This window comes from Fonsecaea pedrosoi (assembly GCF_000835455.1).
Source record: "Fonsecaea pedrosoi CBS 271.37 unplaced genomic scaffold supercont1.1, whole genome shotgun sequence".
Taxonomy (NCBI): Eukaryota; Fungi; Ascomycota; class Eurotiomycetes; order Chaetothyriales; family Herpotrichiellaceae; genus Fonsecaea; species Fonsecaea pedrosoi.
The window spans coordinates 767,086-795,070 of record NW_013550615.1 but is presented as its reverse complement, the minus strand read 5'-3'; the positions used below and the strand labels follow the sequence as shown (position 1 = coordinate 795,070).

At 53.7% G+C, this 27,985-nt stretch overlaps 10 protein-coding genes across 10 annotated transcripts; 5 read left to right on the top strand and 5 right to left on the bottom strand.

The window, feature by feature from the left end:
* Positions 1 to 740: 740 nt before the first annotated feature.
* On the bottom strand, positions 741 to 1,871 carry Z517_00276 (uncharacterized protein; the record flags this gene model as incomplete). The annotated part of the gene is made up of 1 exon (XM_013433242.1): positions 741 to 1,871. One exon carries the CDS (start codon positions 1,869 to 1,871, stop codon positions 741 to 743), a length of 1,131 nt encoding a protein of 376 aa, XP_013288696.1.
* Positions 1,872 to 2,999: 1,128 nt separating this feature from the next.
* On the top strand, positions 3,000 to 4,886 carry Z517_00275 (uncharacterized protein; the record flags this gene model as incomplete). The annotated part of the gene is made up of 1 exon (XM_013433241.1): positions 3,000 to 4,886. The coding sequence occupies one exon, from the start codon at positions 3,000 to 3,002 to the stop codon at positions 4,884 to 4,886; it is 1,887 nt and encodes a 628-aa protein (XP_013288695.1).
* A 3,868-nt stretch (positions 4,887 to 8,754) lies between these two features.
* Z517_00274 (uncharacterized protein) lies at positions 8,755 to 10,549 on the bottom strand (the record flags this gene model as incomplete). The annotated part of the gene is made up of 6 exons (XM_013433240.1): positions 8,755 to 9,143; positions 9,196 to 9,306; positions 9,369 to 9,938; positions 9,998 to 10,191; positions 10,245 to 10,484; positions 10,533 to 10,549. The coding sequence occupies 6 exons, from the start codon at positions 10,547 to 10,549 to the stop codon at positions 8,755 to 8,757; spliced, it is 1,521 nt and encodes a 506-aa protein (XP_013288694.1).
* A 1,165-nt stretch (positions 10,550 to 11,714) lies between these two features.
* Z517_00273 (uncharacterized protein) lies at positions 11,715 to 12,580 on the bottom strand (the record flags this gene model as incomplete). Its single annotated transcript, XM_013433239.1, has 2 exons — positions 11,715 to 11,897; positions 12,038 to 12,580. 2 exons carry the CDS (start codon positions 12,578 to 12,580, stop codon positions 11,715 to 11,717), a joined length of 726 nt encoding a protein of 241 aa, XP_013288693.1.
* Positions 12,581 to 13,244: 664 nt separating this feature from the next.
* Z517_00272 (uncharacterized protein) lies at positions 13,245 to 15,293 on the top strand (the record flags this gene model as incomplete). The annotated part of the gene is made up of 1 exon (XM_013433238.1): positions 13,245 to 15,293. One exon carries the CDS (start codon positions 13,245 to 13,247, stop codon positions 15,291 to 15,293), a length of 2,049 nt encoding a protein of 682 aa, XP_013288692.1.
* A 264-nt stretch (positions 15,294 to 15,557) lies between these two features.
* Positions 15,558 to 16,684, bottom strand: Z517_00271 (uncharacterized protein; the record flags this gene model as incomplete). Its single annotated transcript, XM_013433237.1, has 2 exons — positions 15,558 to 16,358; positions 16,454 to 16,684. 2 exons carry the CDS (start codon positions 16,682 to 16,684, stop codon positions 15,558 to 15,560), a joined length of 1,032 nt encoding a protein of 343 aa, XP_013288691.1.
* Positions 16,685 to 18,446: 1,762 nt separating this feature from the next.
* On the top strand, positions 18,447 to 19,621 carry Z517_00270 (uncharacterized protein; the record flags this gene model as incomplete). Its single annotated transcript, XM_013433236.1, has 4 exons — positions 18,447 to 18,771; positions 18,839 to 18,899; positions 18,976 to 19,392; positions 19,471 to 19,621. The coding sequence occupies 4 exons, from the start codon at positions 18,447 to 18,449 to the stop codon at positions 19,619 to 19,621; spliced, it is 954 nt and encodes a 317-aa protein (XP_013288690.1).
* A 752-nt stretch (positions 19,622 to 20,373) lies between these two features.
* Positions 20,374 to 21,898, top strand: Z517_00269 (uncharacterized protein; the record flags this gene model as incomplete). The annotated part of the gene is made up of 2 exons (XM_013433235.1): positions 20,374 to 20,433; positions 20,486 to 21,898. The coding sequence occupies 2 exons, from the start codon at positions 20,374 to 20,376 to the stop codon at positions 21,896 to 21,898; spliced, it is 1,473 nt and encodes a 490-aa protein (XP_013288689.1).
* Positions 21,899 to 22,393: 495 nt separating this feature from the next.
* On the top strand, positions 22,394 to 23,659 carry Z517_00268 (uncharacterized protein; the record flags this gene model as incomplete). Its single annotated transcript, XM_013433234.1, has 1 exon — positions 22,394 to 23,659. The coding sequence occupies one exon, from the start codon at positions 22,394 to 22,396 to the stop codon at positions 23,657 to 23,659; it is 1,266 nt and encodes a 421-aa protein (XP_013288688.1).
* Positions 23,660 to 25,180: 1,521 nt separating this feature from the next.
* Positions 25,181 to 26,245, bottom strand: Z517_00267 (uncharacterized protein; the record flags this gene model as incomplete). Its single annotated transcript, XM_013433233.1, has 1 exon — positions 25,181 to 26,245. The coding sequence occupies one exon, from the start codon at positions 26,243 to 26,245 to the stop codon at positions 25,181 to 25,183; it is 1,065 nt and encodes a 354-aa protein (XP_013288687.1).
* Between the last annotated feature and the right edge of the window lie 1,740 nt (positions 26,246 to 27,985).

Below are 27,985 nucleotides of genomic sequence, written 5' to 3'. Positions count from 1 at the left end.
GCAGAGGATGAGATGGCCAAGGCGCCACCCGCCGGAGCATGTGGTTTCATGGGAGGGTCTTGGAAGCGAGCATGGTGGGAAGCAGGAGATGATGGCCGCCACCCCTCGGAAAATCCCTACAGCTGTCCAGCCTCCACCCTGTTCGCCCATCTCTTTCCCAAGCTCGGTAGCTTATGGGTCGGCCCAGCGACTCAGAGACGAGCTGGGATTTGTGGGACATCACATGCCGAGGAGTTCGAAGCTAGTTAGCTGTACCTCGTACAGCTTTGACTTACCCCTCGGATTGATCGGGTATGAATTGAACCAGGATCAAAGTTTTCCTACATGGGCACCCTCGAGAAGAATGACCTGGCTCGTTTGTTACCTTCCAGATCTAGTTGACCGACTTTCTCGACACCCGAACGTGAGGGGACTTTTAGTTTCCACCTGAAAGAAAAGAGTAAAAGAAACTTAATGGACCCTATGATGTGCTGCCTACTACCCGGCGAGCCAGCTACACCATTGAGGGTTTTCAAGAGATTTGCAGGATTTTCGCATGTTTTGTCTCTCTGGGTTCGGTCATGTCAAACTAAAATCTGCGACTGACTAGAGCTACTCCAATATGCACATACACACACACACACACACACACCTGCCCGCCATCTTCGAACTGAGATTACTGGATAATGATAGCAGGGTTCTCACGATCTTCAACACCTTTTTTTCACTGGGAGTTTGCGGACAATTGCGCTGTTCGAGCTCTACTTCGCGCTCAAAGGTCTCTGGAGGCCCTGCGTGAACGTGTGGCTCTGCACCTGAGCGACGACTTGTCCGGCGTCTTGCTTGGGCGCGGATAGTCTGGTTAGATGGCGTGTCGCGAGGCTTCTGAAGCCGGGAATCTTGGCGAGGAAGCGGAGGAAGGGCTTCTCGAGAGGAAGGACCCCGGTGCGCTCCTCGTACAGCATACAGGTGATGGCCACCATGATGAAGATCCAGTAGACATTGTAGGAGATGACGGAGCCGTAGGTCGCAGTGTTTTGCCAGCCGAGGATGGCATTGAAGACATCCCAACCGTTGTCTCGCTCCGGGTTACAGCAGTTGACATGCCACACCGTCTGGTCAATGTTGTATGATCCCGGACCATCACCCGACTCGGCAACATCACCGCCAACCTTCTGCGCGAACTTGTAGAACTGTAGACTCCAGATGGCTTTGGAGAACATGCCGGCAGCAATGAGGTAGAGCACGCAGGTGGAGGCGATCAGGAAGTATTGGATGGCCATATAGTTGCCGCCGCGGTAGATGAGCCAGCCGACGAGCAGGCCAGCGAGGATACCGGTGATAACGGGGATGGGGAAGGCGGTGGCAGGTAACCCGAGCGAGACGCCGCCGACAAAGACCACGCCTTCGAGGCCTTCACGAAGGGTGGTGATGAAGGGCAGAATGAACATGGCATATCGTCGGCCCCATTCGCCCAACCTCGACGCCGTGTCGGTGTGTTTGGTCTTGGCCACGAGGGCCTGTGCAATCTTGACCCTCCACTTCTCCTTGGTCTTGTTGATGCGCAGGATGGCCAAGCCCATGATGGTGATGATGATGCTGGCGATGAGATAGAAGATGCCTTCCCACAGATCCTCGGACTCGGCCCACAGGTCATGGCCTAGGCCGTAGAAGACACCGATAAAGGCACCCCCAATAATCAGGGCTATGAGGATGCCTAATAACGACCCTACCCATACTTGTCGTCGGAGGCGCTTATAGATGGATTGGTCCTGGGACGGTTGGCCGAGACTCTGCTTCAAGAAGGACAGCAGCACCGAGATGATGATGACAGCCTCGAGGCATTCTCGGAAGACGATGAAGAAGACCTGAACACCGAAGACGTTGGTCATTTTGTGTTTGTGTGTGCGTGTGTGTGTGAGACAGAGACAAAAGAGAGGACTAGCAAGAGAGTGAGGGAGAGAGAGCACAATGTAAGAGTGTATAACCTCTGGAGGGAAGAAAAAAGCTTGGAGAGCTTGAGAGGCCACACCAAGAAAAGATGGTCCGGTTCAATGTCAACCTCCAGGAAGAGAGGGCATTGGCACAGATATTTTACAGCAACGGGCAGCTGTCGAGTTGGCCGAAATTCGGGGAGGGGAGCTCGTGGGAAGAGCACGAGGAAGAGGGTCCCTGGTCGGGAAGCGGGTGATTGATCATCTGATAACGAGAAAAGATAAGATAATCGGCAGGTCATAGAAACCGTCTGGAGCCATCAAGTGAGAAAAGATGCAGGGCATGTGAGAGGAATTGTGGAATTGGTGGAATGGTGGATGCGTCGGCATAGCAAAGTATTGGTGGGCAAATTCCTGAAAGCGAACCATGGCAACCATCAGCAAAAACCATCGGCACCATCACCACCATGGCACCATCAGATAACTTTGATGCCACGTCCAACCACGTCTAGGCCGCCTTTCCCAACCTCCGCTCACCTCGCTAATTGATCTAATTGATCTAATCAACTCCTCCCTATCTGATATGATTGGGCAACCCCCCCTCCTCGTGTCCTACCACTACGGCCTTTGGCCCGAAACCCTGCGTTGAGGAAAAAATCTTCTTCCACGGACCTAGGCGAAATGTGTCCCAAAAAAGCAAAAACACAAGGACCTAAGCAGGCAGTCAGTAAGAGCAGGGGCAGCCAGGAACACCAGGGGAGAGAAAAGAGTGGCTCTTCTTCCATCGATGGAGCGGAGGGTCTGTCGCCGGCATCGGGCTGCTCAAAAAGGCTCAATCTGCGTCTGAAGCTCTAGGATGAACCCGGCATGCCATGTTAGAGGAGAAAAAATAACCCTCCAAGTCCCCCATCATCCTATCATCCCACCTTCAAAAATATCTGGTCTCCCCTGGAGGAAAAAGTTGGGCAGAAGAATATCAACATACAGATCTCGTCGTCAATTCAATTGCCCTTGGCAAGCCTGTCCAAGCTTTACAAGCATTATAACGAGTCGTGGTCAAGATTTTTCCCAGTCTCCACGGGGGCCATGGCGAAGCTTGTCCAGACGCTGTTCGCCTCGCTGGTGGTTTTGCTACTCACCAGCTGGACCACCGCCAAAACCGTCACATATGACTTCAATGTCAGTTGGGTAATGGCCAATCCAGATGGGTTGGCCGAGAGAAAGGTGATTGGCATCAACGGGCAATGGCCTCTCCCTGTAATCGAGGTCGATAAGGGCGATCAGCTGGTAGTCAACATGTACAATGGCCTGGGCGACAAAAACACCAGCATCCACTTCCACGGCATGTTCCAAAAGGATACCAGCAACATGGATGGCCCGTCAATGGTGACTCAGTGTCCCATTCCGCCCGGGTACAGCTTCACGTACAACTTCACTGTGAATCAGAATGGCACGTACTGGTATCACTGCCACACCGACTTCTGCTACCCTGACGGCTACCGCCAGGCTTTGATTGTGCATGACAAGGATGCCTTCTTCAACGAAGACTACGAGGAGGAATTCACAATCACTCTCAGTGATTGGTATCACGATTTTGTCGAGGATATCCGGTTCCTGTCATTGTACAACCCCACCGGCGCCGAACCCGTCCCCAAGTCGTTCCTGTTCAACGACACCCAAAATTCCAGCATCCCCGTCAAGCCCAATACGACGTATCTACTCAGGTTGATCAACATTGGGGCATTTGTGTCGCAGTTCTTCTACATCGAAGACCACACCTTCAAGATCATTGAGATTGACGGTGTCTACACCGAGCCCACCGAAGCCGACACGCTGTACATCGCGGTGGCCCAGCGGTACAGCATTCTGCTGACGACAAAGAACACGACCGACAAGAACTACCCGATCGTCACCGTCGCCGACTCGGACTTGCTCGACGTGATCGAGCCCGATCTCCAGCTGAACAACACCAACTGGCTGCAATACAACGCCGACGCGGCGCACCCGCAGGCCGTCATGAAAGTTGACGCCTCATCAGAGCTGGTGCCATTTGACGACATCACGCTGATCCCGTACGACCACATGGAGCTCCTACCAGAGCCCGATTTTGAGATCAGCGTGACGGTCATCATGGACAACCTGCGCAACGGGTTTGGGTACGCATTTCTGAACGACATCACATTCACGCCGCCCAAGGTGCCCACGCTGTACACGGTCATGTCATCAGGCGGGATGGCCACCAGCCAGGAGATCTACGGCGAATTCACGCACCCGATGGTGCTCAAGCACAACGACGTGGTGCAGTTGGTGCTCAACAATAACGACGGCGGCACGCATCCGTTCCATTTGCACGGCCACAACTTCCAGGTCATTGAACGCGCACCACCCTATGGCGAGCACTTTAACGACTACGCCGACGGCGACCCAGTGCCCTACGACCCCAGCAACCACTCGGAGTTCCCAGCGTTTCCCGCACGCCGCGACGTCTTCGTCCTGCCCCCGCAGGGACACTACGTCATCCGCTTCGTGGCCGACAACCCGGGCGTGTGGTTGTTCCACTGCCACATTGACTGGCATTTGGCGCAGGGCCTGGCCATGGTCCTGATCGAGGCGCCGCTCGAGATCCAAAAGACCCACCACATCCCGCAGCAACACTACGATGTGTGCCGCGCTGGGGGCATCCCCATCCAGGGCAACGCCGCCGCCGATGATGAGGACTTGCTTGACCTTGATGGCCAGAACGCACAGGTCGGGCCTTTGCCAGGTGGCTTCACCGCGCGGGGAATCGTCGCGCTTGTGTTCTCGTGCATCAGTGCTGTTATTGGCATGGCTTTCATCACCGTGTACGGCCTCTCGGAGCCAAAGGTGCTGCACAAGGAGGTGGACCCCGCGGACGAAGATGCCTTGCATGACGAGAACGTCCCCGCTGCTTCGGTCGAGCCCAAGGTCGCCGCCGCGGCGGCTCAAGGTTAGTGTGGGGAGTTGTTGTTGGTGGGAGGGGGAACATGTCTATAGTAATGAGTGTCTGTGGTTCGCAGTATTGTTAATGCAATGCCGATATTTTCGCCATATTAACTCCCATTTTTTCCCTCTCGTATCACGAGTTGCTCGATGCCCCCCTGGTCCTATATCTGGTTTCTCCATTCCGTACGCGCGTACCATCGCACCCATCCCATGCTCCAAAGTGTCAACTTCGCCATACAATCGAAAGTGCGTCACACTGTATCATGAAACAGTCCCCTCCTGGCACCCTGGCCCATCAAGTCAAGACAGCAGTGCGACGCCCAAATCCGATTGCGCTGATATGGCCGTCAAGAGCTCGAGGGCGAATGAGTGAGTGAGTGAGTGACGTACAAAGTCCAATACCTACCTAGAGATTACGGGGCGTAAAAACATCCACATCTCTCTTTCGTGGCCCATGCACGTAGCGTAGATAATGTCTCTTCTTCTTTCTTCCTCCCCTTCTTGCTCCCCCTCCCCTTCGCTCGGGCAACGTGTTGCTAGAGAATTGAGGTCATCGTATGCACTGTTTTTAAATCGCACGCGCGTCGAGAGGAGTTGCAATCTTCGTTTTCTCGTGGTTGCTTTAATCTCCTCCACGGTAGGACCCGGCGATTTAGCTGCTCGATGAACGACCATTTTCACCACATCGGCCTCGATCTTCGGAGAGATCGTCGAGCGAGCGAAACTCGGACCAGGGCTTACCTGCCATCGTTGATACACTAGGCCACCTTCTGCCTCGGGTGGAGGAATGGAGGAGAGGTAGGGTGGTACCACTTGGATCATCATCTCGAGGGGTCAGCGAGTTAACATGGAGGGAAATCTTTTCAGGGACGACACGCGATATTGAAAAGGCCACACACGCCCTACCTTATCCTATGAGATGAGATGAGATGAGATGGACTCTTCGGTTCGGACATAGGTCGTGGCAGCCTCTGCTGGTGGTGGTGGTGGTGGTGGTGGTGGTGGTGGACATGACTCCTGGAGTAGAAGTTCTGCCTTGCCAGTGATGGACATGGTCTCCACGATCAAGGATAACCCACCCAATGAGGGAGGCAGTTGCCTCTCAATGCTTCTGGACTCGAATGTCATGTCATGTCATGTCATCTCGCCGCTCATAACACAACAACCCTGGTGATATGATTGATCTGCATATATGTGCATGTGTATGATACCGCACACTCTTCCATTGGAGGAAGCGCGGAGTGTCCAATCCATTGCAGTCGACTCGACTCGCTTCGAGCGGATCGTACCATACTAGCCCTGACCAGACAGGTCGACCGGCTCGTGTACATAGGTAAGTAAGTGAGTAAGTTAGGCATCCCCCCTGGCGGAAGATGCGAGTAGACCATCTCATTTCTAATGACTCGATGATCAATGCTGCGTATCGTAGTCTGATATCGAATATGATATCGGCCTGTGCTCTCATGAGCAGTCGTGGACAGTCGAAAGTCGAAAGTCTCGTCCCAGCATGGATGGTATACGAGTATTCGCCGTAGGGACTGCCTGGACTGGACTTCGATCGGTTCTCGATGTTGAATAGGATTGGCAACTGGCGCGCCCAATGGTGGGTGAGGCGGGAGTGTTCTCTTGATCGATGGAACAGAGGATGGTGCCGTACATGACAAACAGCCCTAGTCCCCAGAATGCGGTATCGCTTGATCGTCCCCCCTGCCATGAAATGCATATGAAGAGGCCGACGATATTGGTTGAAATCATCTATTTTTTTTTTTTTTTTGTTCCCTCCTTTGCCCTCTTTTCACAACCAACTTTGCCGGACTGGACAGGCCATACTTGCTGTTGGTACAAAACGCCATCCTTGCTTCGTAGCAGCAAGTCCCATATCCAGAGACATCGGGCCGGATCCAAAAGGGGGCCCCAATACCTGCCTGGGGTGATATAGACACCAACAAAAAAAACCCTTGCTGTCCTTTGCCTTTGTCAAAAAGAACGATGATAAGGACCTCTTAGAGGAGTTTTGGGGCGGGATAGGGATAGTCCGCTCGGGCCTGTCTGTCGGCAACGACCTGCGCTTCGTGTAGGGCTGTGGCGTAGACTATGCAATGCCGGGCGCAAGAGCATGTCTGTACAGATCGACCCTGGCTGTCGAGACGGAATATTCCGGTCGACATGATCGTTTCCGGGTGACACTCCCTGTCTTCGAGGTAAGCTGCGCTTCTCAGAACTGCACTGGACATGTTCGCGGCATGCAAGATTTGAAAAAAAAAAAAAGGACTGATGGAGAGCAGATCAGGGATATATGAACCGTCATCTTTCCCTTGAAGGTCTGTCTATCTGTTAAACCTCTAGGGGCAGGTAACGAAGACTAAACACAGAAGGAAAACAGACTCCTTGTTGCTTCTTGCTTGTCCTTGCGACTGAGGTCTGAAGGACAAATACATCTTGTCCATATCGCATACATTCCAGGAGTGGAATCAGTGTTATTCGCTCGATACATATGAATATGTAGATGACTTCTGGGAATGGGCAGTCCAGGCGGGATCGCGCCACAAGGCAAAGACGAGGTAATAAGAAAAGGACGAGGTATTCCGGTTCTAGTCATCGTCAGTCGTAGCTACCTACCTACCGACCTACAAGTTCAAATACAGTAACTCTCATGCTCGACGCCTTCAACATTGTGCGTGTGTGTAAGTAAGTGAGTGAGTGTGAGAGTGTGAGATAGACCACCTGAACCCTAACCCGGCCACCACCCAGCGCTCCTCGTGTCCTCGTGTCCTCCTAACTTCTTCAAGTATCCCCCGGGAGAATCACTCACCGCTTTAGCTTACATGTGCTCACTCACTCTTTACTTCGGCAAATCCTTATCTGTATCCATGTACCCGGTACTCGGTACCTCGTACCTACCTCGTACATAGCTCGTATTAATTATTAATTTCTCCCACCACCGTAACCGACTTGGGATAACCGAACGACTCGACTCGCTTCTTTTGCGTCCGGGCCGCCGCCCATGCTCGCGAGCACAAGTCAAGACTTTCAATGGGTCGAGGTTGGGGAATTTTGGAGAATGTTGGGTTTCTTGATTCCCTCACACACACACACACACACTCTCTCTCTCTCTCTGTCTCTCCTCGCAGGGTAGGCTAAGGTAGGGTAGGGCAGCGTAGCGTAGTGTAGTGTAGTGCAGGGTCGGTTTGGGGGGTTACAAGGACTCGGTAACAAAACCGAGAGCTTGTGTACCCCTTGTATCTTGTCGGGGTGGACAAGGGGTGCGGGACTCAAAGTCCGTAAAGCCGCGCCTAGAGCAATGCTGTGTAGTGGGCTTTTGAAGGATAAGGAAGGCGTATGGGCACAAGTAGGTAAACATCCAGGCAGTAAACAGGTAAACAGGTAACAGGGGATGATGCTGTCCGACCGGCTGGCTGGCAGGCTGACCGAATTGTGCTCTGCATTACTGACTACTGGGTACGAGTCCATACATATCCTGTGTGTGTTGCGTAGGTCTATCTAGGTGACATGTCCCGGCACACTGGGTACATCCCCCGTCGAGGAGCACATTTTTTTTTTTACAACTCGTCGAGACTTCTTCCTCGCGTTAAGCGCCAGTTACCTAGGCCCGTGGAAGATGTTCTACGCCGCCTGTTTAGCCGCTCGTTGACATGAATAATGACCCCGGTTCTTCGGCATCTTCTTAGGTACCTTGGGGGGACCGCCGAGACTCAAGATACGAGAAGCAAGAGTGAAGCCAAAATGGTCTGGGAACGAGACGGCGTCCCAAGATGGATTTTTGTTTTTGTTTTTTTTAGACCGAGTTTGCTACGTCTATCTCGCGGGTGATAAAACTGGAGAGTCGGTAGTAAACCGGAGCGCCTTGGCTCGCTTCCTACTGGGAGTGACTGTGGCCCTTGTCGCCGCCCACGTCTTCGACTCTCTCGGCCTCGGTCACCTCGGTAGTAGCCTTTTCGCCTTTCGTCTCTACCGTATCCGGGTAATGGTGCGCCTCGTGGATATCGACCGCCACTTCGTCGCCGAACAGCGCCGCAATTTCCTCCAGAGTCTTGCCGACCGTCTCCGGGTAGACCAGGTACACCACCGTGATGAAGATGGCGTCGGTGATGATGAAGATGAGGAAATAGCGCCACGCGATTTTCTCGACCGCGATCGGCGTGACTTGGACCAGCATGATCGTGATGGCGTTGAAGGTGCAGAACGCCACGGCGTTGCCGGCGGCGCGGATCGGCGTCGGCATGATTTCCGACGGGTATGTGTATCCTGCGTACTCATTAGCGGGACTGGAATGGACGAACAATGGTACAAGACATACCGAATGCGTTCATGATGAAAGCGTAGCCAATAAGGTAGACAAACATGAAGCCGACAGTGAAGCGACCGAGGAGCATATTGGTGTTTCCGGAGAGTTGGAATCGTGCCCAGACTAGCCAATCCATTAGTGATGCAGTTCCGGCCTAGATACTGACCAACGCAGTGGGAACTTACAGATAACCATGGCGATCGATGCCAGGAATTGCACCCACAGAGATATCAGCAGAGACACTCGGCGGCCAAGCTTGTCAAACAGCAGAGCACCGATAGTGCAGAAGATGACGCCGCAAGTGCCCCAGACACCGACCATGACAAGTGCCGTCTTGTTGGTGACGCCGAGGTAGGTGTACAGGATGAACTGGTAGTTCTGGAGCGGGATGATACCTGTAAACATGGCGAAAGCGAACTGGAAGACCACGATGAACATCCGCTTGCGGTACGACGGTTTGCGAAGAACGGTACGGATGCCCACGCGTTCGCGGACTTCGAGCTCGTGCTGCGCTTTGATCTGGTTGAATTCTCGGATGTAGAAGTCGTCATCTACTCCGGGGGCACCATGGAGCTTCGTAATGACTTCCAGTGCCTCGTCGTAGCGTCCTCTCATGATGAGAAATCTGGGCGATTCTGGCAGCAGAGGGACGCAGGCGGCCATCAAAACGGGCGGAACATGCTGCAACCCCAAGAACAATCGCCAGGCGACATCGGAGCTGATGTAGCTGAAGCCAAGACCCATCCATTCGGTGACTGGCACACATGTCAGGAAACGGGGAATTGACCTTGGGAATCTGCAAGGAAAAACTCACGTGTGTAGCCCAGGTTGATATTCAAGTTATAAAGACCACCAACTCTCCCGCGGAATTCCGGAGGAGAGATTTCGGACATGAACATCGGGCACACGCCAAAGACAATGCCACTTGCAATTCCTCCTATTACGCGGCCGACGAAGAGCATCTCAATGTTCTGGGCGGCAGTTTGAAGGATGGCTCCAATTATAGCCCTAGGGGGTCGTTAGCGACAACTGCACAACCACCGCAACTTGGGAAAACTCACACAACGCAGGCGATGTAGATGGTGGGCTTCCGGCCATATCGATCGGGAAGCCAAAAGTTCAAGCCAGAACCAAAGAAGCTACCTGCGTAGTAACATGATCCTAGAGCTCCAATGGTGTTGGAATTGAAGTTGAAGTAGGATATGAACTGAGGATATCCCAGAATAGAGGTGGTCAGGCCCGAGTCATAGCCGTAGAAGAAAGCTCCAAAGGAGAGAATGATGATCGACCAGATGTTGAGCCTGTGAATGGATTAGATGGAGTCAGAGACACTGCTGGGTGTTGCTCACTTGTTGAAATGTGTCATCTTGCACCACGCGCTTTGGGCTCACGGACTAAATGGACTTGGTTCAAAAGGGACCACGAGATTGAAAAGGCAATGCACCGCTTGATCTTTATAGAACTGCCTGTATACTAGCAGATGCGCCCTGTCCTAGTTGCCCTCAAGTCCGAGGTAATGGGACCCCTCGGTTGTATATACAAATGATTGGACGCCACAAAACTCGCGGGGTAAAGCTGGAGAGGAAGGATGATTGCGGGGAAACTGGTATTGGTTGGCCGGGGTTAGCCAGAAGTTTGACAGCGTTCCCGCCCTTGTCGCTCGGTATACCTAGTTGGGCAGATATCATCAAAGTGATGTTTAAGCCTGGGCCTTGGTGGTCTTGTTTCGACGAATAGCGCAGCCCTGACTCAGGGTGGCCCGACTCTTCTGACAGGATCCCACGCTTCCTCAGCTTAACAGCCGGTGGAGCACTTGTTTCTGAGTGGGAAAAGGAGGTCCACTAGACTGTGGCGAGAGTCTGCCTTCTCTCAAAACAGCTATTATCCTCGGTAGAACGTAAGTAGGCGCTGCTTGGCCGTCGGGAGCGGTGGTACAACAGTCTCTTGGCCTTTGCTGTCGGGGTAAGCAATTTCGCGAATCGAAGCTCTCCCGCCTCAAAGGCCCAAGGGAACATGGTCTCGACACCTTATGGTCGGGGTCGAGCTTTTGAATGCAGTCCAGATTGTGTCCTGCTGTGCAACAAGGCATGGTGTAAATCGCGCCAGGAAGGTTCGTCTTCCCAAACGGGGTGCTTGTAGACATCGGGCCTAGAAGTCTGCGACATGCGTGGCAGGGCTGGACCGCGCACCGGCCTGGGAACGGTTAATCATTCAACTGTTAGGTGGGTAATCTCCCCTTCTCTGGTTGGATCTGGTTGAAGGTAGTGGCCACTGCAGCATGGACAACCTTAGTGTCGGGACCATGAAGGTCATTCAACCATTCTCTTCGCCATCCTCACCCATGGCTATACCTCCACGCCCAGTCGGGCACATTCGCCAATCTTGTCATCTTCGGTATTTCTCCGTGCCCACCTCTCTCTCCTGACCGTATTTCTTCCGAGTGAACCGTGTTTGGGGTACTCGGTAGGCGTAGCTGGCATAGTCAAACTGCCAGCCACGCTCTTCCTGCAGCAAACAGCAGGGGCTCCTGGTCAAGTAGCAACATGTTGGCTTGATTGGGCAATGCGCTGTCGGATCTTTGACTCGGGGGTCGCTTCAGGGTCCATGGGCCCGGGCTTTGCTGCATACTCTGCATCAACGGCCGACGCCACCATCTCCTGATATTTATCTCGGTATACCGGATTGGAACTCTTTTCCTTGGTGGCAAGCTCAGGCTGGCGAGAATGAACTGGGGTCAGCCTGGCCCAAGGCTTCCAGCCGCCTGCACTCGCCACCTCTGCTAGGGAACCGGCCAGCTTTCCACCGGCCAAGGCTCGGCTACAAGCTTTGGCCAGATTGTCTTCCACCGATTCACCTTCTTCTCATATGCTTCTCTCGTCCCCAAGACTGGATTAGGCCTCACCACCATGTTGAAAAAGTCGGATAACCCACGAGGGGCGTACACGATCCACTCGCCCGCCTCGTCTATTCTCACCCCTAGCATGGCACTTGTTGATATCCATGTGTCGATTCCGGCCTCAACACTTGCATGTGGTTGACACGTGACACCATACTTCTGTTCATACCATAGATGAACACGTGCCTGGTTTCGGATTTCCACCTCGACAGGCACATCGGCAAAGTGACGCTTCCCGACCTGTATGGCTAGGTCTTCCGCCTCGTATGATAAGTCGGAATTTTCATAATAGACGAGATCGTAGTCGAGGATCCCCGTCTCTGGTGGGAGCTTTGAAACGGTGTTCCAGATTGTCTGAGACACTGCGCCGCCAGCAAGGTACCAGTTTGGCAGATTGAGGGCTGCGGCACGAGCGAGCACAGTCATGAGTGATGAGTTGGATGCAAGAATCTCCCGCAGATGGGTAATCTGCAGATGCAGGGGAAGTTGCCCCGGATTCATGTCAAGGGAGGTGAGGTCGCCCTACAGGGAGATCACTGATGCTCAACCATATGTAGGGTACATCCCGACGAGCTGTCTCGTTTGCTGTACGTGTTCAGCGCATGAGCTGATAGGATTTCTTTGATGGGCATCGGTGATTGTTGTTAAGGGAAGACGATTAGGCTGACGGCAGCCTGAATTCCATATGCCAAGACAAGGCATCCGTCCTGGGAACAGTTGGTGGTGCTGCTTATGTAATGCTGAGGGCTGTGGCTTCAGCCTCGGCCCGTCCACAGCTCTCTACCTTCAGCCTTGTCATCATCCTTCAACCACTCCTTTACCAGCTGAATTGTGCCGTCGCTTGTTGCAGACACATTCGCCATACCTCTTCTGTTCCGCTCTGTCCACGCTCGACTCGGCCGAGATCCCAAAACCCCATCTCAGCAAGTCACCATTTCTCCAGAGCTTTGGACCACTTCTATCTGAAAATTCTTTGCCAGCTCTTGACACAGACCGGACTTGCGTTTCAAAGGGCTAGATGATAACTAGTAGCACTTTCTCTCGCCTACCTCATTCCTGCAGACATTGCCAGTCGTTTGCAACAATCACCCCTGATGTCGCGGGAACCGAGGACAGAGTGCGAGAATTCCTCGGCCTGGATCCAAAAGCGCCCTCTGCTCCATACATGAGCCATTTTGAGCCTCTGTCTCCATTTTATATCTCAACGGCAGAACTGCAGAAAGCATCAGATGATGGCTGTTCGTTCGCCGCATTTCTGATCTCTCACGCCGCTCAAGACGCAGAGTTGGCGAACAAGAAGTTCATGATTGCGGCCAAAGTTACAAAGTACTATTTGTGCCCGGTTCATATCGAGTTTGGTGCACTCTACGAGTGTTCTCCTGACGTAAAATCCCTGCCAGCGACTGCAATGTTATGGGAAAGAACGAGGAACGAGCAGTGGCTGCCTCAACCGTACCCGACCTTTGTGAAATTCGAGAATTCATCCTGTTCTCCAATGACAAGGAAAGGTAATGTCATCACCAAGCAAATATCTACCTCAAGGCTGACCGTCGAAGGAAATCCTGCCCTTGGCAAGATTGCCAACCTGGAAATCAACCATTACCCGGCGTCAGATACAGCATTTGACTTGTACAAAAGCTGGATGTCGACTTGTCTTGATAGACATCAGGCTTGCCGTCGTCCTGACCCGCACTTTATGCCCACAAGGCTGCTCGAGATTGGCAAAATCAACGGGAAATTCAGACTCAAGCTCTGTAACTCAAATAAAATCTCTCCGGGTGCATACGCAGCTCTCTCATATTGCTGGGGACCGGACAAGAACCTCAAGACCTCGTCGACGAACCTGGCCAGGCACGCCGCTGGTATTGACGCGGACGACTTGCCACAAACTCTGCAAGATGTGGTGCGAGCCGTGAACAGCTTAGGTCTGACACTGCTGTGGATTGACGCTTTGTGCATTCTGCAAGACGACGAACACGACAAGGCAACGGAAATTGCTACCATGGATAAGGTCTACACCAACGCCACCGTCACAGTTGCAGCCTCTCGGGCTGTGACCGCGCAAGCCGGGTTTCTCGCGGATCGGCCAGATCCGTGGCCTACGGGATCCAGAGAGCTCTTTGAGCTACCGTATCGTCTCGCAGATGGCCAGACTGGATCCATCGTTCTCGGACCTGACTTCAATAGGCCCGATGAGCCGTTGGATTTCAGAGCATGGGCATACCAAGAGCGTCTACTGTCTCCTCGGATTCTCGACTTTGGAGCGGTCAACACTCGCTGGATTTGCTGCCAATCTGTCGAGAGTGACCGATATGCCTTCACCGATGGTTGGGATGGCCTAAATACTCTAAACACGGTACGCGATGACTTGAAGTCGAAGCATATTTCGGAGCTGTACGAGAAATCAAAAGGTGGGAAACTGACGAAGCCGCCAATGACGGCCTTTCGCGACCTCTGGAGCGACATTGTCCAGCAGTACACTGCGCGTACCATCGGCGTTGCTGAAGACAGACTCCTCGCCCTCGGCGGTATCGCGAAGCAGTTTGGCACGATCCTTGGCGACGACTACAAAGCTGGGTTTTGGAGCAGCACTCTCGCACATTCGCTAATGTGGACCAGGATTGAACACTGGAAACATGAACCCGAGACTCCTCACAGCAAGTACATCGCGCCGTCATGGTCATGGGCTTCGTTGAATGCGTGGGTGGACACTGTATATACACGAACCCTCGATGAAAACTTCCGAGTCCTGCACTGTCACCTCGAACCTCTGTACAAGCACGCCCCATATGGCGCACTGTCCTCGGGCTTCCTTCGCGTAGCCGGCACGGCCATCGAGACTGTTTGGGGTAGCAACCAAGACAGCTCGCGCTTTGCCTCGCGGGTTTCCATTTGCGATTCCAAAGCTAATAGGAAATATGTCGCCAGAATGGAGCATGATCGAGCACCCATCGACCTCAGCCTCGAGGTCAAAGCCACCCTGCCGGTTCTGTTTCTGATAGTGGCTTCCGGAGATAGGAGAACGGGCAAAGCCAACTCTAAATGTCGGTGCAGGAATCAAGGCTCGATTAAAGGCCTGGTGCTTGAGAGTCTTCCTGGCGGAACATACCGCCGGGTTGGATGTTTCTACCTTGGTGGAATGGAGATGGATAGCTACAGAGAGTGTCTTCGCCTGTTTCGCGATGGAGGTGTCAGAGAATTCACAATCGTTTGAGAACAGATTCGATCGTTTCCTCGACTAATAATGACGGCTGGACAACCCGAAGGCGACCTGATATAACGGGGCAGTTCCAAGGGGCCGTGAAGCTGCTGCTCAACTGCGATCGAGCTCGAGCACGAGCAAGGGATATGAAAGACGACATGACATTCGCTAATCCCACTATATGGGTATACTCTCAATTATCGACTGCGATGTCCTTATATTAGTATACAACGCCCCCTGCAACAGATTAAGAGGGACGGGACGGAGATGTGAATCTCAATTGGAGCCATGCGAAGCGACCTCAACCACAATCTTCCCCTTTGCACGGCCTGTCTTCAACTTCTCAATCGCCTGCGGTGCCCGCTCAAAAGGGAACTTCTCATCGACCACGGCCTTCACTTTGCCCTCTTTCATCCAGGTCGCAATCTGTTCCAGGTCCGATGGTTTCGGCTTAGGAAAAAACCCGACAGACTGTCGCTTCCCGCCTCCCAGGAAGCCGGGCCACACCTTTCTCAGCAGCATGTCCAGGATGAAGGCGCGATTGATCTGTGCCCCGACTATCATGAACAAGGCTCCGGGACGGGTGTATTCGTGGCATTTCCAGTACAGCTGAGAGTTTGCGCCGATGTTGTCGACGACATGGTCGAATTTGAGCCCACTCGCTTTCAGAGCGTCCACCACGTTCTGCGTCCTGTAGTCGATGACGGCGTCGGCGCCGAGACTTTTGCAGAGGTCGACGTTGACGCTGGAGCAGGTCGTCGTGACGTGACACCCGACGGCTTTTGCGATCTGGATGCCAAAGACGCCGGTCCCACCGGAGCCGCCGTTGATGAAGATCTTATCCCCCGCCTTGACGTAGGGGACGATCGATTGGTGCGCTGTCAGTCCTGCGACGCAGACTGTCGATGCAGATATTGGGTCTACGCCCTCTGGAATCGCCACGACTTGGTCCTCCTTGGCGACGGCGTATTCAGCCAGGCTCCCGCCGGCCAAGTGTGATGTCCCCGATGCTCCGAAGACCAGTTGGCCGGGTTTCAGAGACGATCCAGCAGCCGGGGTAATCAATGTGCCTGCGAACTGTGTATTCGTTAGCATTTCCCGGAGATGGGTGCAGCGAATAAATAGGTGCTGCGTCTTTGGCGACAAAGCACGCCGCGGGAGAAAATTCTTACATCAATGCCAGGAGTTGCTGGCTTTGGAATGGCAAAGTGACTGAGAAGCCGAATCTCGGCAGGTTTGAAGTCGACAGGGTTGAGTGCCGTCGCCAATATTTGCACCAGGTGCTGGTTAGACGAGGGCTGGGGTACCGGGGCAGACTCGTTGAGGCGGAGGTTCTTCTCGAGTCCACCTTTGGTGCTGGAATATTGCCATGCTCTCATCACGGATGGTAGTGACCCTGACATATTGTCGACGATTCTTTTGCGTATAGTGATGATATGCTGGCTATGAGTGTCCTGTCGTCCCTCCGTAACCTGGATATATACTTGATATACCCCTCCATGCCTCCGCGGAGACGAGGTCGGACGGTCGGACGGTCGGCATGTCGGTCCAATCCTCGATGCCGCCAAGTCGTCGTTTGTCGCTGGTGCCTCTGGGTACGTGCTCAAGCACGGAGATGGATGGTCCTTGTCCAACCTCTTCACGTGGCCCGATGTTGTTGATACGTCGGCAATGCCTCAACACAAATCCATCCTTCAAGAATGTCGGGATGGGCAGTCTCGAGTAGTTTTTGTTTCGGGTGACCTCATGACTTTTGACTGTTTCTACGAGCGGCTGAGCCAGTGGCAGGAACATTCCGGGTCCCATGTTAATCGGCGTGTTGTTAGCCCATGTGCCCATCAGTGCCTACGACAGATGTTGGTGGCCTGATGCAGGAGAAAAGTCATGACATTCCAGGTGTATTAGGTTCCAGGAATTCTTTATCAATCATTCTCGCAGAGTGACTTGCCTTCGCCATGCATGACGATGACTGCATCACAGACAGCAGCCACGACTGCTACTTCTACGCTTTTACGGGAAGCCGACAAACAGTAAACGGTCAGCATACGCTGAGGGCGCGCATTCCCAGCCCCTGCGAACTCCAGTCAGCGACCTCCGCGGGCTCACCCACCCAAGTTTCATGACGTGTTATTTCGCTTAAGTGGGGGGGCCGGTGACTGGCGCTTTTCCGTTTCCTGGATTCAACTTGCGATGCGCCCCTTGGGCCCCTTGGGCCCCCTTGGGACGAAGCGGGGAGGCGGAGCCTTACGGACGTTTGGGTGGAGCTCCATCTGGCATTTCCCATTCGCATCCAGACATGGCCTCTATTCCACTTGTTCCCACTCAAACTCTGCGGGATCTTCATGGAATGCGGGAGCTTGGTTGTTCTCTCTCTCTCTCTATCCGTACGACCCGTACAATATACACCGCGTTATTGGTTCCAGAAATAAACGAGATCTGCGAAACACGGGCTTCCCATGTGCTGCGACTAAAAAGGGGCCACATCCAACAGCCTTTCATGGTTCCCCAGCCATCACCCACTGCTGCGGCACGGTTTGGCTCTCATCTAGGCATCATCCAAAAGGAATAGATGGAAAAGGTATGGAACACGAGTAAGTAGTGGTAAGTCATTGGTCACTGGCTTGCCCTGCCCCCTTCAACCCAAGACCAGGAACCCAATCGAGCCCGGCCTGTTTCTGTGTCTCCTTGAGAGAAGCTTGAGCTTCTTCGACGTATTCGCGAACTCGATTGGGCGTATTACTGTCCTTTTGGGTCCTTGGGTTTCCCGTTCTATGATCCCAAGCCCTACGGCCTTATCGCAAGCACCGCAGGCTTTAGGACGGTTGTTCATCCTACGGTGACACGGGTACTGAGTGCAAGACAAGGTATCGTGATGCCAGCCATCGATCGGTATGTCCATACTGGGTATATATGTCAATCACCACGTATCTCTCCTAAAATTGGACATATATATACCCCAGTGTTTATATATTCGCCACGAGAAACCTCGGGAACAAACATTTCAAAGGTGATCCAAAACATCAATCAGGCACTCTTCAATCCATACCACATACATCTCTCTCGCTTTCTCTTCTCTCTTTTAAGTGAGTCCAACCACAAGTCGGAGCCATATATACACAGGAGAGCGAACACACTCTCTTTCCTCCCCATATCAATTTCCTCACAATGGTGAACTCAACCGAGCCAATCTTCATTACGCCAGACGGCACCGTCTACATCGGCGGCGGCGATGACGCCAACTGCACCGTGTCCGTGTGCCCGATCGACATGAGCGTCTACGGCTACCGACCGTCACTTGGTGCCAGCGGCGCCCTCATCGCCCTGTACAGTCTCTGCATCATCGCCCAGGTGCTCCTGGGCTGGCGGTACCGGGCATGGGGGTTCATGAGTCTCATGGTGCTGGGCTGCGTCGACGAGATCATCGGATACGTCGGGCGGATCTTGTACTGGCAGAACCCGTGGGCACAGCCTGGGTTTATTATCCAGATTGGTAAAGCCTTCCCCCCCCCCCACTGTCTCCTGGTCGGGGTTTCTGTGTCTAACGAAAAGGAAAACAGTCTTGATCACCATCGGGCCCGTTTTCTTCTGTGCCGCCATCTACGTGCTGCTTGCTCAAATGTAAGGATCCCCACTAATGCTACCTACCCAGCGTTTTGCTTCCCTAGCTTTGTTGCTGACTTGCCTGCCTCAACAGCGTCAAGTACATCTCCCTCTCATCCTCGCGCTTCGCCCCCAAATACTTCTACTGGATCTTCATCCCCTGCGACATCATCAGCCTGGCCCTCCAGGCCGCGGGCGGGGGCTTGTCATCCTCATCCGACGGCGGATCCCAGTCGGGCGTCGACATCGCCCTCGCGGGTTTGGGGTTCCAGGTCTTCACACTCGCAGCATTCGTGGTGCTGGCCATCGACTACGCCATCCGCAGCCGCGCCGTGTGGATGTCCGTCCCCCTCCTGCCCCGGCGCTTCGTCGTCTTCTGCGGGTTCCTGTCCGCGGCGACGATCCTGATCCTCATCCGTTGCTGCTACCGCGTCTACGAGCTGAGCGGGGGGTATTCGCGCGACAGCGACGCGTTGAGGGATCAGACGCTGTTTATTGTCTTTGAGTCTGTGTGAGTACTCTCTGAGCTATTTCTGTACCCTTCTGTCCCTGTCTCCCCTAACTGACTATGAATGGAAAAAAAAAATAGAATGATCATCCTCGCCTCCTTCTGCCTCATCCCCGCCCACCCGGGCTTCGTCTTCAAGACCGGCCACGAACAACTCATCCCGGACGACGAGGCCATGGCCGAAAAGCGCATCTCTCCCACCGTCAGGTCAGCCAGTGACTCGCCAGAATAGGTCGAGTGCGTGTAGGGAGATATTAAGGAGCTATTAAGGAGGCGTTGGCCCAAATGCGAATCTCTCTGGAGTTTATACAGATGGTGCGGTTGCTTATGAGGCAGTTGATTATGTGACGCTAGACGGGTGTTTTGACTGCGTGCGAATGTGCATCACTCAAGAAAAGGGTAATAGATCTTGGTCAAAGGGGGGGACATGGGTTCGCAGTCCATGTGTCCCTGTACTCGGAGTATTGAGTCTCATGGGCTTCTAGATCTCTTCGTTTCCGGCATTTTTCTGGGTGAAACGACGAGATAAACTCCGAAGTAAAGGCATCATATTCAGTCGGTATCTTGTACATACAGCCAACAGATCTTATCGAACGGTTCCTGCGACAAGTTTAATCCTGCTCCTGCCCCCTGCACTGGGGATGTAAGAGCACGGGTTATCTGAGACCATTGTTGAAATCGAAGTCGCGGGGGCCAAAAACTCACAGTATTGAAAAAAAAAAAAGCTGGAGCCTAGAATCCCACGGGAGACCATGTAGATATATTTACCCTTTGATGGTGCCTTGGGTGCCTGAGGTACCTTGAGTACTCGTACAAGTCCCATATGGCATTCATTGGAACGGAGAAAACTTAACGTCAGCTAAGCCACGCCCCCCCTGCCAAAGTTAGATGCGACTCGATCAGTCTACCTCGTACAGCTGATATATGCCACAAGACATCGCAACAGCCAGGTGTAAGTAGAAGGACGAATTGCCCGAGAGAGAAATGGTTGGCGTACCAGGAAAGTCGCAAGGCTGTAACACATGCAGAAGGAGAAAGGTCAAGGTACGTACGTGGGCCCGTCGCTGTCATCGTCTACGCCATCTGATGAAGTCAGTGTGATGGGACAAAACCTCAATGTCGGAGATGTATCGCCTCACAAAAACAATGCGAAGGCTATGACCGATACCCAGTCTTCATCATTCGGGACCAAACAGGGCTCCAGAGACGACGGCCCCTCGAAGAAGCACGACCAACCACTACTACCACCACCACCACGCCACAACCTACGGTGCAGACCCCCAACACGATACTCCTCTCTAGGCCTTCCTCTACCCAACTCAACGACGCTCAGCTGGTATCCTCCTTCTGGGACCGCTACTCGGCAGACCCGACGCGGTCTTCTAGAGTGAGGGAACCGGCCTGGCTGTACCATTCGCTCTGCATCACGACACCAACGACGACCTTGAGACTCGCTCTTCTCTCTCTCGCATACACGAGGACGGGCAGACTTCAGAATAACCAAGCCCTACTGACCAAGGGCCAGGAGCTATACTGCCAGGCTCTCCGATCGATGCAAACCGCCTTGTACGACCCACAGCTCATGCGGAGCGACGACACCCTCGCGGCAGCCCGCTGCATGGTCTTGTATGAATCCTTCGAGTCGACCTCGGGGGACATGGGCGCCTGGCAGAACCACATCAAGGGCATCGCGCGAATCATCCAGCTCCGAGGCCCTGAATGTCATTGTGACCCGCTCCCCAAATCTATCCTCGAGTCGATGCGGTACAACGCCATGGTCGTCTGTCTCACAACGAAGGAGTCGTCCTTTCTCGGCGGCTCGGACTGGCTGATGCGGCCGTGGACCGAGACGCCCAAGGATTTCGAACAGCAGCTCTACGACTATGGGTTCACGCTGGCCAATCTCTTCCGTAGGGGCGAGGAGGCTTGTCGGTGCTTCGATCGAGGTGTCATCCTCCAGATCTTTGAAGAGATCAGGGACTGCTATTCTGGCATGGGAATCCTCCGAGAAGAACTCATGGCCTTCCACAGAGACCACGATCACTCCAACAGACGTGGCTTACGTGACCCATCGTCCAGCAAGCCCATCGAAACAGGCTCTGCCTTTGATTTGGCCCTTCTCCTCGCCCTGGAGCTATCATTCTCCATATTCGCCGTCGCTCTGATCGACCAATGCCCTGCCGACATTTTCGACCAGCGTCCAGATCTTCGAGCAGAGATTTCCGCGCACACGGACACATCACGCCGACGGGACTTATCAAGGCTCGTCATTCGACTTGTCCACCGCTGTCTCGGCGCCGGGTTCGAGCATGCTCGACAGAGACTCATCTTCCCGCTGAACGTGGTGAGGTGGGAGGTGAGGAAGACGCCCGAGGACAGCGCGCGGGTTAAGGTGCTCTTCGAGAGGATCGCGTCGGGAAATCAGTTTCGGATCGCGCGAAGTGTGCACGACGCGGGATGTTCGACCTTGCCGAGCCTGGTTACGCGCGCTGAGAGGTCCTTGAGGTAGCGGGATGAGGTAGCGGGCTGGACTATGAAACATCATGGTCCAATGTCGTCTAGCCCTTTGTGTCAAGGCGGCTGAGCCCCCAACAACAGGACTCAGCAATAGAGTCAAAGTCGTGGTGATGATTACAAGTTCTCTGCAAGGGCATCGCGTTCTCTACTTGAATGAGAATTCCCTCTCATCGAACCAGATATCTACTTCCTCTCCAACCTTTCGCTTCCTTAAAAGCAGCAGTATTAAGCCCCCGAAATGGACTTCTACGCCGTAGATCGACGGACCAGGCTACAGCCGAACATTAGCCAACATGGAAACTAGACGTCTCGACGTCACCAACATCGTCTCATCGTAATCTTTTCGTTGCAGCCTCGCCCCTCCCCCCCGCCTTCTCCTGTAGCGAATGGCCACTTCCTACCTCCCACATAAACCGCCATCCTTCTTACCAAGCCTGCCGTCCGCAAGAAAAGTGGTAGGACCTTCTTCTTCTTCTGAACCGTCTCCATGTCCACTGTCCGCTTCTTCGACTCTATCCCCCACATCGTGCGTTATGGCATGCACGATGACAAAGAGCCCAAGTCGCAGACGCTCTTCTACCGCAACGGCGTCTGTTTCAGGGTCCACGTCTCCGGGGAAGATGTCGCAGGAACACCTTTCGAAGAGAAATGGCTCGAACTCATCAAGAAGAAGGATGCGCACGATGACGAACCGAAAGGCTGGATCCGCCGATGGGAGTCCCTGTGCGATGGTGTCATCACCCCGTGCTTGCCTTTGCTGGACACCCTGGCTCCCAGCTCGCATAAATGGACAACCTTGCACGATTACCTGCACACACCGACATATAAGTTGAGGCTAGTCGCTGACGAGCAAGCTGCGCATGTTGTGCCCAAAGTCGCCGAAGGGCCGAAGGACCGACCTTCGTACGAACACAACCTCATCAAATTCTCGGAATTCAGCTCCTTCCCCGAAGATGTCCCTCGATACCCAGCCGAGGATCTCGTCGTCCTCGGCCAAGAAAAGAACTGGCGCCGCCCGCCGCACAAGGTACGTGTGCCGGGTGGGGATATGGCTTACTTCCGGCCCTGCAATCAACCCGTACGACAAGCCAGCACCGGACAGATCACGAACAGTTCCGTTGACATCATCAATGCGTACTTACGGCTTCATAACGCAGAGTCGACTCAGTCGGGCGAGGAGGGGTCCCAGGGCGCGGCGAAGAGAATCAACATTCCCAGACTGCAGGGAATCGTCGTTAGCCACGCACTTTCAAGCCCCGGTGAAATCACTACACCTCCACCGCAGGAGGAGGGACTAGCCAAGTCGTCAGAAGAAAAGGAGCCACTTTGTGCTGGGATCCTGTTGAACTATGTGTCAGGTGCGAAGACCCTGGCAGAAGTTATGAAGATGTCCAGCAACCAGGATCACCCATTCAGCCTTTCGAGTCATGCCGAAAAGTGGCGGGGACAGATCGCCACAGCGGTCGAACACCTCCACGCACATCATATCACGAAGGGGGGTCGATCCGACGATCTCAATCCGTGGTTCTTTATCAATCAACACACGGTCTACCTTGCTAACGTGAACTGGGACAACATCTCCTTTGGGCACACGGAGGCAGCCGGCCTCGAAGACGCCGACGCTTGGTTGGTGCTCGAAGGTGGCTGCACGGTACACCCGACCACCGAGCGCGAAGGAGAGACCGAGGTTGAGAAATTCAAGCAACAACAAGCCATGGATTGGGAGGCTGTGGAGAAAGTGTTCCAGGGCTGACGGGACGGGGGGCGGCGGAATCGTGGTCGCTTACGCGGGAGAGTTCCGAGGTCAGGCAAGACGGGAACTATACTGCACATTACTTTCCCATCGCTTACGAAGGGGCACGTTGCCAGTTGTGAGATTATATCTCGATCCATCCACGTGAAGTCCAGTGGAGAAGGGTAAAAAGGGGGCTAAGGGCGTCAAAAGACCTCGGAGGATACAACAACAAGTAATGACCGTCATTAACTCTTCCTTTGTGGGTAATATCTCCCACCCACCACGGCGAGCAGGTTCATAATATTCCCTTTTTTGGCGTTGCCTACCTGTCTCTCTGCTGGATGAGAGCGAAACAAGCATGAGCAGGCAGGCAGGCAGGCATCCCTGGACGTTCTTGATTCCTGATCGCCATAACCATAGCCTGCAATGAGGAAGCCGTATATATGACACCTCGCTGTCGCCGGTATAAATGCTGGATAGTGCTAGATGAAACCTGGATACATGATGGGCCATTGAGTTTTACTGAGGCACAGCCCCTGAACTGGTTTCGCGAGCCTGGTATTGATCCCTCGCCAAGTGAGCAGGAGAAGTCTTACAAGGAGTGGAGGCCCCGGCGCGTCCCTATATTTTGTCTGCCGTCTGCCGTCTGCGTACAGCATATTCTAAGGTGGCTCTATCCTCTATCAGAAGAAATGATATCAAATCCGTACCAAGGGGCGAGACTCGATCTATCAGGGGTATCTGTCCGCCATGCTATGGTTGTTTGTTCATCACCGTGATTTAAATTGTCGCTGTTTGGTCAACCCCCAAACAAGACCTAATTTTTGACCGGTGTTGGACAAGAAAGATTTAATCATATACGGTTTTTCCTCAAACGCATCCCGACCACCCGAGACGGATCCGTACTTGAACCCCCCCCCCCTTCTTCCCTTTTCCCCCGCGAACTTCTGGGAAAGGATTGGCAAACGCCTGTTTGTTAACAGCGGTCGGTCTAGATGCTTGCGGGGACGGACACGTGGTAAATCACTCGTTCAGTCAGTCAGTCAGTCAATGAACCAGTCAGGGCAGGAGAAAGGGTTATTGATATATATAGTCAGGCAGGTAGACAGGAAGGCAGACAGACAGACGGAAAAAAAAGAGGAAACGACACAACATTTATTATACACAGTTCAAGCAGTCAGGCCGCCTCAGACCGCCTCTTTATTCTGCGTCTGACATAACTACAACATTGACAAAGTACGGCCGTATGGATGTGTGAGTATGTGGGCGGGTAAAGTACCATCCGGTCTCGACCTCCTCCAAGGATTTGCTTCCATAAGCAATTCCTTCGTTCCTTCGCAGCCTGAGCTTGACTCTTTTCTGGTCGTTGCTCCTTGCTCGAACCAATTAGACTTTTCGTTTATAGAGACTGGCAAGACTGGGTTATATTACGACTCCCTGTCCCTGTCGGCCTCACTCTGAGTCCATTGTTTTTTGTGGCGGCGTCGTGGTCTAGAGTCCGGGTTTCGCCACTGTAGTATTTATTCAACGTGGCTTTGCTCACCAGGACGACATAGACTCCAACGCTGTTCGGAGACGAGGTCGCTCTTGTGGCTCTGGCGCCAACATCGAGGCAATCACGTCCCTCGTGTTGGGCGGCAGTCTCTGCAGCAGATGAAACGCGCCGATGGAACAGGTGGGAAGCCGCATCGTGCATGCGTCCCAATCGGGGCAATGGTCTTTGAGCCTGTCATCTGACCTCTGTGGTGTCACATAGGCCTGGTAGCCCGGGTCGTCGATCGAGGCCGACGACCACGGAACCGATCCCGTAATCATGGCGTAGAATAGAACGCCGAGGGCCCACACGTCGGCTTTTGCCTTGTCGAACTCGAGCTGGGTGAAGACGTCGGGAGGCATGTAAGCCGTGGTGCCATAGTCTCCGGGCACGACGTTGACCCAGTCTGCTGCGTCGGAAGATTCCGTGGGACAGCGGGAGAAAGTGGCGGCGCCAAAGTCGATCAGTTTGGGCCTCCCGTCCGCCGTCAAGAGGACATTCTCCAGCTTGAGGTCCCCATGCGCCATATCCAGAGCGTGTACACGCTCGACGGCCTGAACGATGTCCCGGAACAATTTTGTCAGAGACCGCGGACTGGTCGAACGACGTTCCTTGGCCAGACTCCGCGGGCAGAACTCGGTCACCAGAAACCATGTCGACGAACGCGTCTCCCACAGCAGCTCAATGCTCTCGGAGATGCCAGGATGGCCATTGACGAGGGATCCCAGGTGATACTCGAGCTTTACTCTTTGGGTCAACAGGTCAGGTCGATCTGCGGCCGCGTTGTGGAATCGCTTGACCGCCACCGTAGCATTGTCCGCGTGACGCAGGAGCAAAAGAACAGAACCCGATGAGCCAGTGCCCAGTTCTCTCACAGGTGCCCCGTAGTCAGACTCCAGGCTCCGTGGGAGTATTGTGTAAGGAACCTGGGAGTAGTCGAGCCAGCACCGAGGAGACGTGGGCCCTCCCGAACAGCAGCAAATCAAGCTCAGGAGGACAATGGCAAGGAGGAGGTAGAGCACGATCCTCCCCCTGTCTGTCCATCGTCGATTCAGGCTGGAGATGACCATGTCTCTGAGGTAATGGCGGCAAAACTGATATTGGGTGAAGAGTCCATATGTATGCGAGTCAAACCTGATGGGTCGGGTCCATGCGTCGTTGCTTTATGGCGTCCCAACTCCACCGAGGAGCATGCCGTATGTCGTATGTTGTCGGTGTGTATGTGACAACAGGTCAGCTGTGTACATCCTCGCCATGTTAGGATCATATCAGCCCCAAAACATCGGTTGTATCAAGGTATGGGTCAGGCCCTCCATGCACATTTCATGCGTGGTCGATGCTTTCAGAGGGCGATCTGCAAGCATCAAGCTGAGAATCCGACGAGGTTTGAGGTGCGAGATAGCAAGGTGGTACGAGATGGAGATGGATCCTGACGCTTCCAATGAAAGGTCCGTGTCTCGACAGTCGAAGGATGATGGTCGGTCCAAAGAACCTTTAAATAGTGGATCCTCGAACCCACTTGGTTTCGTCAGCTGCTCGCGTGCCCTTTGCCCCCTTGGGGCCGCAACCGCCATATCGTATCGCTCTCCTCCGTCCGTAGCTGGTGGACATGGGCTTCGGGAGATGTCACCGGGACGTGCCTCATCTATTCCAATCTCACCTTCCTATAAGAGTTTAAGGTCTCGCATAAAGCAGCTGTGACTTATTTGCCTGCAAGGACAAGGGACACAGATACACAGAACAAGTCAATGGTCTAGGGGAGATGCTGACTCCTAACTGTAAGCGACTTTCCCACCAATCCATGCCTTTACTCGCCGCTCATTCCCTTGATTTGGCATTGCTGTCTCGATCCACAAGTTCTTCTCCCAATCAACCCCAACAGCTTCAGTCTCAAGAGAAGTTCCCCACAATCCTTCCTGTGGAGATGCACAGCTGTGCATGGTACAATGGAATGCTTGATGATTGAGAAACACATGACAAGGCCCCCTACATAACCATTGAACGGTAAGGCAGTCCATCGGCCCTCGACAAGACAAGCTGCAATCTCACCGCCACCTCGAGACTCCTCAGCTGTGTCCTTGAGGCTCTTCCCGCGGGGACATGGAGTCGAAGGTAGCACTGCATCGACGGTTGAGCAACGATAGCGGTGCTTCGAGAGTACACGTCTTCTGCGTTGCATCAGCTAATGCAAAGCATACACCCAGAGTTCCTGGATATGTGCTGCTAGCCTGGCTCAGCTAAGCCCGTGTCACCATAACTTGGTGATCGACTGAAGATTTGTGGTCCCTTTTGTGCAAGTCCACCGGGATCTGCACCACCTGTGGCCCCTCACAGAGTGTGGAGCGGCAAGGCTTGTGTGAGCTTAACAGTGTTTGGTCGCTGAAGTCATTACCTGCTAGATTGCCGAGCTGGGCCAATACCGTTCCACGCCGTGCACTTGACCAAGTGAGTCTAGTCCTGATATGTTCAGTACTTTCCATATTCTGACTCTCTATTTAGGCAAGAGGCATGACATGGAGTGGTTCATTGGCGCGCGGAGCTCCTTTTGACCTCGGTGAGACACATTTAGAGCCAGGCTCTGTCGACATGGGTTCATGTTGTATACGACGTGGATTGAACCGGGTAATTCTGCACGCCTGCCCGAACCAGCAGGTACGAATGCTGTTCCATCACAAAGGGCATATGCGTGGCCACTCGTTCCCAGCTCATGGTCAGCTTCTGTACATAACGCATGCGACCCTCCTTGATACCGGTATCACAAGCACCGCAGCTCCGTTGATCCACCAAGATGACCAGCGACGGCCAATGCC